We start from the raw sequence: 12,966 nt of genomic DNA on the forward strand, positions 1-12,966 counted from the left end.
TTGTTCTGTAGAGCATCATGAAATGTTGGAGCTGAAAGAGACCTGAGAGATTATATCCTTCATTTTAAAAATAAGAAAATGTTGAAATTTATCAAAGATAAAGTTTCTAAGTGCTACTGTTCAAGTTCATTGAAATATTTGAATATTGAGTTTAAAAAATATTTCTTAGATGCTAGAAAGTAAAGACTACTAGAGTTCTTAAGCAAACTTATTGTGAGAGAAATCTGGTAACATGGAGGCTTGTTACAAACGCTGTGTGTTTCATTCTTTCTTCGCCATCCGACTTGTTCCCTTTAGGACATACAGTGGCCAAACAAGTCTATTATACCAGTAAAAAGAAGGATCCCTCGAAGTGGTTACCTGCCCTTCATCTTTTTGAAATGGCACGGAAGCTCTGTAAGGTAGCAGCAGCAGAAGAACATGAGGTAGAGGCAGAAATTCTTTTTCAGAAAGGTAAGATGTACTTGGGGTCAGAACTGTGATAAAGTTTATGGGATTTTTTTTTTCCTATTAACAATGTGCTTCTTGAAAATCTGGTCACTGACTGTAAAAAAATACATATTTTATAAAGGGCTTAGTGATGACACAAAAGTGGTACCTTTGGCAAACTTATATCAAGAAAGGGGAAAAAGAGTACTACTACTTAGTCTCTTTTATAATTACAATTGACCCTCCTTAGACAAAGTTTTATGTTTGACTCAAAAATGTCAGCATCAGCCATTTAGCTATAAATAATGTTTCTTAAAGAATGCTTGGAAGGCATTTTTTATGCGTGATTTCATTCCTTAGCTAAGCATTTTAGTTAATTTCTATAAAAGATACATACCCACTTAAATAGCTGTAGCACACCTGTAATTATAAGTTATGTACGATATATTTGCATAATTACTGTGGCTACTTTGGGCATGACAAGAGTGACGATGATGGTTGCTATCATTTGTTGATCGTCGACTAGATGCAAGGCCCTATAGTAGTCAGTGTGTAACCTCTCATATTGCCAATTCTTACAACAGTTCTACAGGGTATGCATGGCTAATCCTACTTGACAGATGAGGAAAATGAGGTACAGTCTGGTTAAGAAACCTTCTCTAAGTCAGCAGCTACTAAATGATAGTGCCCAGGCGTGAACCTAACCCTGGGAGGCTCTGTGCCCTGTCCACACACTAAATGAAAACTGAATTCTTTTTATAGCAATTATATGATTTTCCTTCCTTGCCCTTTGGCTACAAAAGTGCCATTCCACTGAACGTTGTGGCTAACCATGGGGCCGAGAGCGGTGTGAACACTGAAGTATTTGCATCATTTGTGATGGTTTTCAAGTGTTTGCTGACTTTTTAGGATTTAGCAGAGATGTTTTCTATGAGATCTGCAATACTAGACAGAGATCCGCAATACTGTATCTATAATACAAGAGAAAGAGGACATGGATGTAGACAAAGGGAATGGGCCCCACAGGAGGAAAGGGAGGTACAAAGTAAGGAAATATAAAAATAAGATGGTAAGAACATTTGTGTCTGGAAAGCCAAAGGAGGCTTTGACTCAGTGTTGCTAACTAAAGGCAGGATGAACCCGGAGACTCCTGGGGAAAGAAGTAAAAGATCTTGCACTATTGGCTGACCTTACAGCAAAAACAACAGACAGATGGGCAGGAAGGACAGCACATCCAGTTTTCTGAAGTCCCAGCATGAAATATTTATTCTAAAGTTCTAAATGATAGAAAAAGGAAAAACCATTTGTGTACATATTTTTTTTTATTCTTTCAGGCAAAATAGAACGTCAAATATTGATGGAAGAGAAATCTCCAAGTTCACAACTTGAGAGTTTATTCGAAGCTATACAACTAAGCTTGAGAAATGATCAAAACTCGGGGTAAAAAAAACTTCCCATTATTATAACATATTTTGGCTTAAGTCCCATGCTCTGGTATTACATTGAACATTCAAGGCTGGGATGACTGGGAAACCATCTTCCTATGGCAGGACTAGTTCACTGGGGTCCATTGTCCACCAGATTTACTGACTTCCTTTCCAAGGTTGTTGCCCTTTGCTCTGACCCAAAGCCTCATTTACAGCAATGGTTGGTGATGGCAGTTATCATGGTGGCATACTGGACTGTGTATTGCTTCTAGTCTTTACTCACATCGATCTCCTATCTGTCCCAGGATTCCAGCAGCTTCCATGGATGTGAAATTGTATCTAGAAGGGATTTATGTGGATATTCACTCTGGTCAACAGGGCCAGGGATGGCCAACTTAATTCTATATAAAAATCATCTTAAGATTGAGAATAAGCAGCCATTATTACAACTGTACTGATTTAAATAGCCCCAACTGACAGGTTTGATAGTGAATACACAGACCTCACCCATATCATACAACTGCTTTCTGCATTACTCCATGTCTCTTTCCATTTTCATTAGTATAGGAGGGTAGAAAAAGAGGTCTGATTTTCAAGGTAGGTTCCTTCAGTCCTGATTTTCACTTCTTTAGTGACTTGTGTGCTGGAATATTCTAGAATGGTATGGATGCTGGGCTTCAGAGCAGTCATGCCATGGAGTGTTGCCAGCACAGGACAAGGTAGAATTCTCAACTCTCTTCAAGAGCTTCCAATTTCAGTAGGGAGGAAGGTGCTGCTGTCTCTGCCAATGGTGCTGTGAAAAGAAGGTGTGTATTTGGGACAGATACTGGTTTTGTCTATTTTTACCTTTCATCGCTCAGAAATTGTGGAAAATGGTGCAAAATGATTATGAGTGGTGAAACTATTTAATAAGTACAGTGTTCTATCATTTTAGGTTGATAAGAGACTCCTACTTAGAAATGGCCTTATTATTTTTACATATGAGGAAGCCAAAAAACAATCTTTCAACACCACCATTAACACTTAAGGTAATAAACTATTTTATTAGAAATCTTAAGTTAATTGCCTTTGTTAACTCTGTGCTATTGAAATAATGAGACTGATTTTTATGTATGATTTGGAGAAAATCATTTATTACTTTATAGTCACACTCGTGTAGATACTTCTCTGGATGTTTTTTGTTTTGTTTTGTTTTGTTTTCATTATGAAATTTATTGTCAAATTGGTTTCCATACAACACCCAGTGCTCCTCCCAACAGGTTCCCTCCTCAGTGCCCATCACCCGCCTCCTCTCCCTCCCACTCCCATCAACCCTCAGTTTATTCTCAGTTTTTAAGAGTCTCTTATGGTTTGGCTCTCTCACTCTCTAACTTTTTTTTTCCTCCCCTCCTCCATGGTCTTCTGTGAAGTTTCTCAGGATCCACATAAGAGTGAATACATATAGTATCTGTCTTTCTCTGTATGACTTATTTCACTTAGCATCACACTCTCCAGTTCCATCCATGTTGCTACCAAGGGCCATATTTCATTCTTTCTCATTGCCAAGTAATATTCCATTGTGTGTATAAACCACAATTTCTTTATCCATTCATCAGTTGATGGACATTTAGGCTCTTTCCATAATTTGGCTGTTGTTGAAAGTGCTGCTATAAACATTGGGGTACAAGTGCCCCCATGCATCAGCACTCGTGTATCCCTTGGGTAAATTCCTAGCAGTGCTATTGCTTGGTCATAGGGTAGATCTATTTTTAATTTTTTTGAGGAACCTCCACACTGCTTTCCAGAGCAGCTGCACCAGTTTGCATTCCCATCAACAGTGCAAGAGGGTTTCCATTTCTCCACATCCTCGCCAGCATCTATAGTCTCCTGATTTGTTCATTTTAGCCACTCTGACTGGCGTGAGGTGGTATCTCAGTGTGGTTTTGATTTGTATTTCCCTGATGAGGAGTGATATTGAGCATCTTTTCATGTGCCTGTTGTATATAAGGCTCTGGAAATAAGAGTTCCTGTGGACAGTTTTGCCTGTTAAAATGTAATACATGAAATGTAGGTGTATGTAAATACTCTAAGGTATTAGTATTAATCAGGAAATTGTAGGAAATGGTATATTGGTTAAGCAGATGGACAAGTAAGATGTTCATTATTGATACGGCCTGCTAACAGATCACTTTTTGATAGAGTCATTCATTTATTCATCACATACCTATTGAACATTCACTCTGACCCAGACAGTATTCTGGAAGGTTATTAAGCAGTGATTAAGACAAACTTAGTCCTTGTTCTCGTGGAACTAGTTTTCAGTAGAGGGAGAGAGACAACAAACCAGTAAAGGAAAAAAGTAAGAGGAAGGAAGGTTGGGTGGGGGGGGGGGGGGGAAGAAAGGGAGAGAAAGAAGAGAAGGAAGGGGGGTTGGTTTAGGTAGTAAAATTGGAGATTAGGAAGGAACTTGGGTTGGTGGGATTGTGAATGATGCAGTGGCAAGAGGTGGGATTTACTGGATGAGAAGGGGACCATGCAAATAGTTGCAGGGGCATGCACTTCTAGAGCGGTGCTTCCAAACAAAGGGGCAGAAGCATCTCTGGGGATCCTGTGAAAATGCAGAGTCTGATTCAGTAAGTCAAGGATGGGGTCTGAGATTTGGCATTTCTGCTGGTCTGTGGGCCACATTTGAATTCCAGGGATCTAGACTGAGGGAGATCCTGTGGGCAGTATGTGGGTGCTTTGGAGATATATGAGGCCAGTAACTTTTAATTTTTAATTAATTTATTATTATTATGATTATTATTAGTTTGTTTTAGAGAGAGAGACTGTGTGAGCAGGGGAGAGGAGCAGAGGGAGAGAGAGAGAGAGAGTGAGGGAGGGAGGGAGAAAGGAAGAATCTTAAGTAGGCTCCATGCTCAGCATTGTTCTTACATTATAGTTATTTAATGTTATTATGTATTCTTCATTTAGTGCCTATTAGTATTCTTTCCAGAATTTAAATAGGTAAATTGCCCAAACTTACAGAGCCAGTAAGCCACAAGGGCTACCCCAAAGCCTAAGTGGCTTCATTACAGCTAATGACTAGGGTTCTCGTATTTTGGGAGAGGGCTGTATTGCTTAGATTATCCATAGGTGGCTTCTCCAGGTATCATCTACCTCCAGCCAATCTTAGCACTTGATCTAGGCTAAGCCACATTTACACGTTGTGTTTCCTGCTCTGGCATCAGCACTATTCACTGACTTTCTTTTTCCTTGGGAGTCCTGTAGCCAGAAGTAAAACAAAGATATCTTTGTTATTGTTTGTTTTATTCTGCAGTCTTGTTGAAGATCAAGGAATTGGCCAAAATATGAGCATCAAAAAATTAGAACCAAGCAGTCTAATTGAACAGTTTTATCCATATTAGTTAAATATTAAGAATTAACTATTAATACTTATTTTAGCTATCTTTAAAAATGTAAAACAGGCAGATATTACATTGCCATTGGAGTTTCTTTCTGTTAATTTTTGTAGCATTGACTTTCTTATTTAAAAAATTGAACACACACACACGGTAAAAAAATATCTTCATTCATTGCTATTTTTGCTATTCTATGGAACTTTATGATTACATCATCCTTTAATAGTTCCCTAGTTAGAAAAGTGATAGCGAATACCTATCAGAAACCTTTAAGTAATATTCTTATTTCTGACATTCTCACACAATGTATTCAACTTATAAATCATCTATTAAAATGGCAAATACCATTTTAAGTAAATACTTTCCTTAAAATGCCATTTGTGTTTATTTTATTGTTATTCAAATCCAAGCTCAGTATAAAAAAGTAGAAAAGATGAGAAAAATAATCACCCTTAAGAGCCATAATAACCACTGTTAATAATTTTCTTTGCTTGTGTATACAGGGAATATATGTGTATATGTATCTTTTTAAAAATAGGATTATACTTTGCATACTATTTTGTAACCTCTACTTTTCTGTCTCTAATATATTTGAACATCTTTTCATGTCAATACATCTAATACATACATTATTGTTCTTTATTTTTACATTATTATTCTTAATGGCTATATAGTGTTCCACTGAAATGTCATTTTCAGAGGATGAGAAAATTTATCATGCAACTTCATGGTATCTTTATCTATCTTTATTATAACATATGTGCTATATTTTTTAGACTCCTACCAGAAGGCATAGTTCTATTAAAGAACCAACAGTAAATAGATTTGAAATGTACAGTTCACTGGCCTGGACTGTGATAAGAGCTGCTGCCCAGGTTGGTGTGATTTTTATTTAAGCTCCCTTTTAACTGGCCTGTCTGTATCCTCTACCTACTAGTTACTAAGACAGCATAATGTATCTAGACAAGAGAAAGGAAAATTCACATTCTTTAGGATTTATGCCAATGATCTTTCTTTGGGAAGATTAGGATTGCTCCTTAAGTATGTTGTGTTTTTAATCTTTATTAGGCAGACCTGTCTTTGTTTGTTTTGGCTTTTCTTTAATGAAAGTATTGGCAGATACATATGTGCACATTTTGACATTTTGGCAAATATCTTTCAGAGCTAGGTGAGATAGCCTATTTAAAGTGACTCATGCATTAATTAAATTGTCAACAATAATGATTTGTTTGACAATGATATATACTACATGTTGGGCATCACATGTTGTTTTCCAGATTGTCTTTATTTTTTCTTCCAATGTATATTGAATATGATTTTATGAATTCACTTTTTCACATTATGGGCCTAATGGATAATCTATGAATTGGAAAGCTTACATTTATGAATTCTAATTCTGCATTAATTTTAGGTCAGTGAAGCTGTGCTAGCAGTTAATCTACTTATTGGAAAGAAGAATGCTAGAACTGATAAAGTCAGCCAAGGGGCCTTACCAAATATCCCCGAATTTGCCACTGTGGATCTTTTGTCTTCATATACAGATTATTTGCTTGGTATGTTTGAAATGTCTAGGCATTTTATAAAAACCTGATACATGTAATGCATAATCAAGTTGCAAAGGTTTAATCATGGTGATTTGTTGGGTTTTACTCAGAGAGTATCATGGCAGGAGGAACCTCAGAAAGACAGGGGCTCTGCAGCCTAGCTGCCAAAACAAAGGGGCATCACTTCATTGTATGTACGTCTGTGTTACTCAATCAGCTGTTGCATTTCAGATGCAGGACTCTGTGAAAAATGGTATTTCCTTCTGTCTATTTTCCAGTTCACACATGTCAAATGAGGCCTTTTGGAAATATTTACTTGTGGATCCTTTCCTGATCCCCTAAAATGTGTGCTCACCCTAGTACTCTCATGTAGTTCTCTGTTCTTTTTCTTAGTTATTTTATATTTGTGTGTGTGCATGTGCATGTATGGGTGTGCACATGGGTATACATGTTTGAGCTCTTTCTCTCATTAAGCTATCATCAGCTTCCTGAGGATAGGGACTTTATTTGACTTGCTGCCCTAACTGCAGAAAATCACACATTACTTGCACATGACAGGCATTTGTAATTGTTTATTTTTTTTTCATTTTTTTGTTTGTTTATTTTTGAGAGAGAGAAAGAGAGAGAGCACAAGTGGGAGAGAGGCAGAGAGAGAGGGAGACACAGAATCTGAAGCAGGCTGCAGGCTCTGAGCTGTCAGCACAGAGCCCAATGTGGGGCTAGAACCCATGAACTCTGGTATCATGACCTGAGCTGAAATTGGAGGCTTAACTGACTGAACCACCCAGGCGCCCCTCGTAATTGTTCAATGAATTAATGATTGAGAGGTTAGAATTTAAACTTGATCTCACTATTATTTGTTTTTTCTATTTTACGGCTCCTTTGTTAGCTAGCAAACCGTCATATAAACCTCTAAGTCAGATCAGCAGTAATATATTTAAGATTCATTTATGTGTTTGTCCATTCATTCATTTGAAAAATAGTTATTGAGTGCTTCTTGTATGCTGAACACTTGGATGGTTCAAAGACATAAGGTGCTGGAGTCTTACTTCCAGGCTGACATTTCAGTAACAACAATAACTAATTTTCCTTGGCACTAGGTGAGCATTGAGCCAAATGGGGTGAAGAGTGCTACTTTAACCTGGTGGGGGTGGGAGTGTTCTTCCTAAAGCCGCTGAAAACACATCTGTAGGCAGCAGCTTACTCTGCTGAAGTGTTAAGTCAACTTTAGCCAAAGGATTAGTGTCTAAAACCATCCCTTTCCTTGGCTTTCTTCCTTTCCAACCCAAAAATGTATTGCCTGAGGTTAAACCATTAGATGAACTTTTTATGCCAAGTTGTGGTTTTCCTATTTTATTGCTTTGATGTCTGGTGGGATTTTGTTTCATCGGTTTCATCTAAAATGCTGTATTAAGCAGTTATTACCAAAATTATGCTGTGTATCAAACAACCCTAGAACTTAGTGGCAATGAGAATTCATCCTTTGACTTGGTCTGGTCCACGTACATTTGTTATGAAGCCCAGGCTGAGGAGGCAGTGGCTGTTTGGAGCATGCTCTTCTCACGGTGTACAGCAGAGCAAAGGGGCCAAGCTCTATCACAGAAGTACACTCGAGGTCTCTCTTCACACCACATCTCACTGGCCATGGCAAATCATATGGCCAAGTCCAACATCAGTGAGGAAGGGGAATCCACTGTGCCAGGCGAGGAAGGGAGAGGGGCACGAATGTTTACTGAATGATAATCCAAACTATCTTACGTGACAAGTCCAGTCTGTGGCTGGCAGCTACCTGAGAGGAATTCTGAACCCCTGTATGGAAATACAGGAAAAGGTGTTGCAGTGACCCGTTAATGATGTCACCCATGGGCACATGCAGTGAGGAGCCGCATCCCGGATCCAAATGATCTGAGTTGATCAGTTGAGCAGGTGGTCTTCATCTTAGCTGTGCTCACTGCTAGAATGTGTGATTTCTTTGCCCTTCTCAGTGATTTTCATAGTATATTCCAATTTTCAGTTTCTGTTTTGTACCATTAGCACTCTTTTACTGTTTTACAAAAATAGTAATTTGAAATGACCAAATTTTGAAGTCCCATCTATTTTGCATTTTGCCTTGCCTTAACGGTAATAGTTTTGCCCTCCAGTATTTTCCTAGCAGACTGATAATTAATTCATGCTGATGATTTCCCTCACTTCAGTATTTGGGTTGGAAGGAGGTACTGAATCCCCTCCTGACTGCTACAAATACCCAGATGGCAATGAAGTTTATATTATAATGAATTGCTAATGGGCAACAGCAACAAATAAAACTTGTTTGATTTTCCTTGCATTAGCATAAATTAGCATCCAGGAGAAAACATCCTCAGTAATCTTACCTTTGCTAGCATTGATGTGTACTCAAGGTGGTGACCAATAGTCATGGTTTTTGTGTGTGGAACGCTGCACCAGATATTTGTGTCCAAAAGGAAGGAGGAGTCATAGAAAACCAAGAAAGTGAGTCTTTCCTTCCATGAGGTTCCAGTCATTGACAGTCAGAACAGAGATACACTTTGGAATTATATAGATATGTCTCTTAAGAGGTCCATATTAATGGAAGCAAATTAGGCTGAAGCTGGACAACAGACAGGATGGGCATATTAGTTAATTGGAAACATTTTTTTTCTGAAACAAGTATATTGTGGGGCAGGTATAAAAAACCACATTTTCTCAACAGAGCAATTGGCAATCGGAGAAGCATGATGACAGAATAGACTATTCATGTATATGTGAACCATAATAGGTCAGCATGTGTACCAGAGAGCTACTGTATGACGTCTGCAGAATAAGAAGATACCAGAGTGATTCAGCTGATCCAATTTATAGAGATTTTCTCTACATTGTCTTATAGGCATAGAGACCCTGAGATGATGATACTGGCAATATAAGATCATATTTAGTTTCAATGCAAAAAAACACACACATTTATTAGATGCCTACTTTGGGCCTAGTTGTATTTAAATATACTTATCTTTTTTGTCTTGATTTTCTTGTGGCTTTAGGGAAAATTTCAGCTGGGATAAGAATTGTTAAATTCTGTAAGACAGTTTGAATTAAAAGTACAATTTAGGGCTAGTGGTCCTGGATGCAGCTTCTCACAACCAAATGCACTTGGTCTATAGAAAATATAAATGTTTGTCTTGTGAAAACTAATGGCGGTGAACCTATTGTCAGAACATACAAAGAGAACTGTGAACGAAGACTTAGGATCACAGCTGACCTTTAATATAGGCTCTGCCTGTTGAAACAGAGAAAAGCTTTCAGCCTGAAAAAATAGGATTTGTTCTTTCCTTACTGCCTTGGGCCTGGTCCAGAAACATGGGGTCAATACCAACTAAAAACTGAGATGCCATTCCTCTGCTACTATCTTGATTTCTTGTATTCCTCTGAGACACAATACTCCATAGGTGGGGACCTAGGGAAACACATTACATCCTCAAATCCCAAAGTATTACACTACTTACAGATTAGAATGGAGAAAAATAATTTATGCTAATAGCAGTGATGTGTGTGTGTGTGTGTGTGTGTGTGTGTGTACACATGCATGTGTGTACCTGCTATGTATCAGTTCATAGTATTAGCAGCTGAGACAATTGGAGCATGATGAGAACCATCCTCAGTGAAGCAGAGCTGTCCTGGTCCAACACCTGCAAGCTTCTAGAAATGTCATTCAGAGCTCTATACTTTGATCACTTAAATCTGAGAAGGAACTGTCTCATGACCAAGAGCAGAGCACATATTCTCCACCCTCTATTACCAGACTCTAGGTGTGAAGACATTCTTTATTCTAGACAGAGTCAACAATGAAAAATAGGAAGCAACAGAAGGCACCCGTAAGGAAACATTGCCAGACAGGCACAATGAAATGCTTTCTTTTTTTTTTTTTTAATTTTTTTCAACGTTTATTTATTTTTGGGACAGAGAGAGACACAGCATGAACAGGCGAGGGGCAGAGAGAGAGGGAGACACAGAATCGGAAACAGGCTCCAGGCTCTGAGCCATCAGCCCAGAGCCCGACGCGGGGCTCGAACTCACGGACCGCGAGATCGTGACCTGGCTGAAGTCGGACGCTTAACCGACTGCGCCACCCAGGCGCCCCTGAAATGCTTTCTTGAAGACTCAGAGGAAGACTGACACTTCAGGGAGCCAAAAGAAATGTAACAAGATCCTTTAAAACCTTCAGCAGGGCCCGGTCAAAGACTGACACAAAACAGAAAGCCATATGCAGCGAATGCTAGATAACAGTGGGACCAGTGTGTCCTGATGCCATACGCTAGTGCTTTATGTGATTTCATCTGTCCTTGACGAAAATCCCATGGCAGTGTCATTATGCATATATATTAAACGAAGAAAGGTCCTCAGAGAGGTTATGTAACCAGGATAATTTTCTACTGCTGATGCAAATCCTGATCTATCCGGTTCTAAAAGCTGTGCCCTTGATCACTGTGTTGGGTGTGATAAGAAAGTATTACCAGGAAATCAAAGTGCAGAATGAATGCATCACCCTTTCGGATTGAGCTGACATGAAAGGTGCTTTTTCCCTCCCCAATCCAAACATGTAACACAAGGTTGGATAAAACAGAACTGAAATTGTTTTAACTTACAGCTGAGCATGAAGTCAGGAAAGGGAAATCTCAAGTTACCAAAGTAAATTGAGTGATTCTAAGCAAGCTGAAGGTGAGGACGCCATTGGCGAGGGCACTGCTAGGGCTGGGACTTGGATGCCAGGACAAAGAGGGGGTCTGGAAGGAGGGCCCTGTGGGTAGGGAAGGTCAGAACCCTGCTAACTGCTTAGAATAGAGCTTTAGAGTGGGCTTGTCAAATTGAGGACTAGAAACACATTGCCCACCGGCTTGAGTAGATGCAGAGAAACGTGCCAAATTGCCCGGTCAGGGCCAAAAATGAGTCACTTGGGAGAAGTCAGAACCCCACCTGAGATTGTAAGGTTGGAATTCTCACCACCTGAAAGTTGCAGGGAAATGAGCATAAATACTTGCCCAGAACCAGTGAAACCCATGCAGCTCTGGCTGAGGCTGGAGGGAAACCGTTGCAAAGGGATCCACCTCCCACAAAAGTTCTTCTGAAAATAAATGTATATTGCAGGTTATACCTGGAAAAATTCTGACATCACTTTTGGATTATAAAGACAAAGAAAGTAATTGTGAGCATTCAGTCAGAAAAAGTGGACTTTCTATAAAGAAAGAAGAGTTGAACTGGCCTTAATTTTCTCCTGTGACATTAAAGACCAGACGACATTGGTCAAATATGTACAGAGGCTCTTTTAGTTTAGTTCAATTTTTTACATAGGTGATTTGTTCTCAAGAATCAAAACTCAAAAGATCTCAAAGGGCATGGAGAGAAAAGTCTCCCTTCTGTCTTCTCTACAAATGACTGACTTGTCCCTAGAGACAATTGGTGTTGTCATTGTATTCCTGCCGTAACCAACAGCTACAATTTAGTGGTTTAACACAACACAAGGTCTGTCTTCCAGTTTAGGAGGTCAGAAGTCTAAAATGGGTCTCACTGGGCTAACAAAATTAAGGTGTCAGTGGAGTACTTTAGGGGAGGCGTTAGGTGAGAATCTCTTTCCTTGTGTTTTCCAGGGGTTTGTGGCCCCTCCCTACATCTTCCAATCTCTCTGACTCTGACATACTCTGTCTCTCTCTCTTGTTTCCCTTTTCTACATATAAGGGCGTCTAGGATTACACTGGGACTACATGGATGACCTAGGAAAACTCCCCCTCTGAAGGTCAGCTGATAACCAATCTTAATTCTATCTGCAGCCATATTTCTCCTTTGCCCTGTAACCTAACATATTCAGAGGTTCTGGGGATGAGTACACGGACATCTTTTGGAAACCTTTATTCTGCTACCACAATCAGTTTTCTAGGTTCTGTACCAGAGGTATACATGCTTATGCAAACTGCTGAGGTGCCACTGGAGGGGGCAGAATCCACTCCAATTTATTTAAGCAGAAGGAGATTTATTAAGACTTCCAAAATCCCTGCGAGGACCGAAGAAACAAATTCTAGGCTGAACATCCTGACTAAGCGACACAAAGCTAGGCCACCAAGGGAACTGGAGGTTTTTGTTTTGTTGTAAATAAGTGTCTTAGTCTGTTAACACCGCTATAACAAAATACCACAGACTGGC

At 39.2% G+C, this 12,966-nt stretch overlaps 1 protein-coding gene across 1 annotated transcript in view; it reads left to right on the top strand.

Moving 5' to 3' along the window:
- The window catches only part of CFAP54 (cilia and flagella associated protein 54), a 296,556-nt gene that overhangs the window by 217,760 nt on the left and 65,830 nt on the right, over window positions 1-12,966 (top strand). The window contains 5 exon segments of the mRNA XM_043562207.1: window positions 298-453; window positions 1,764-1,869; window positions 2,791-2,884; window positions 6,013-6,111; window positions 6,648-6,789. Coding sequence (XP_043418142.1) covers window positions 298-453; window positions 1,764-1,869; window positions 2,791-2,884; window positions 6,013-6,111; window positions 6,648-6,789 — 597 coding nt within the window.

The sequence above is a fragment of the Prionailurus bengalensis genome, chromosome B4, assembly GCF_016509475.1.
Source record: "Prionailurus bengalensis isolate Pbe53 chromosome B4, Fcat_Pben_1.1_paternal_pri, whole genome shotgun sequence".
Classification (NCBI taxonomy): domain Eukaryota; kingdom Metazoa; phylum Chordata; class Mammalia; order Carnivora; family Felidae; genus Prionailurus; species Prionailurus bengalensis.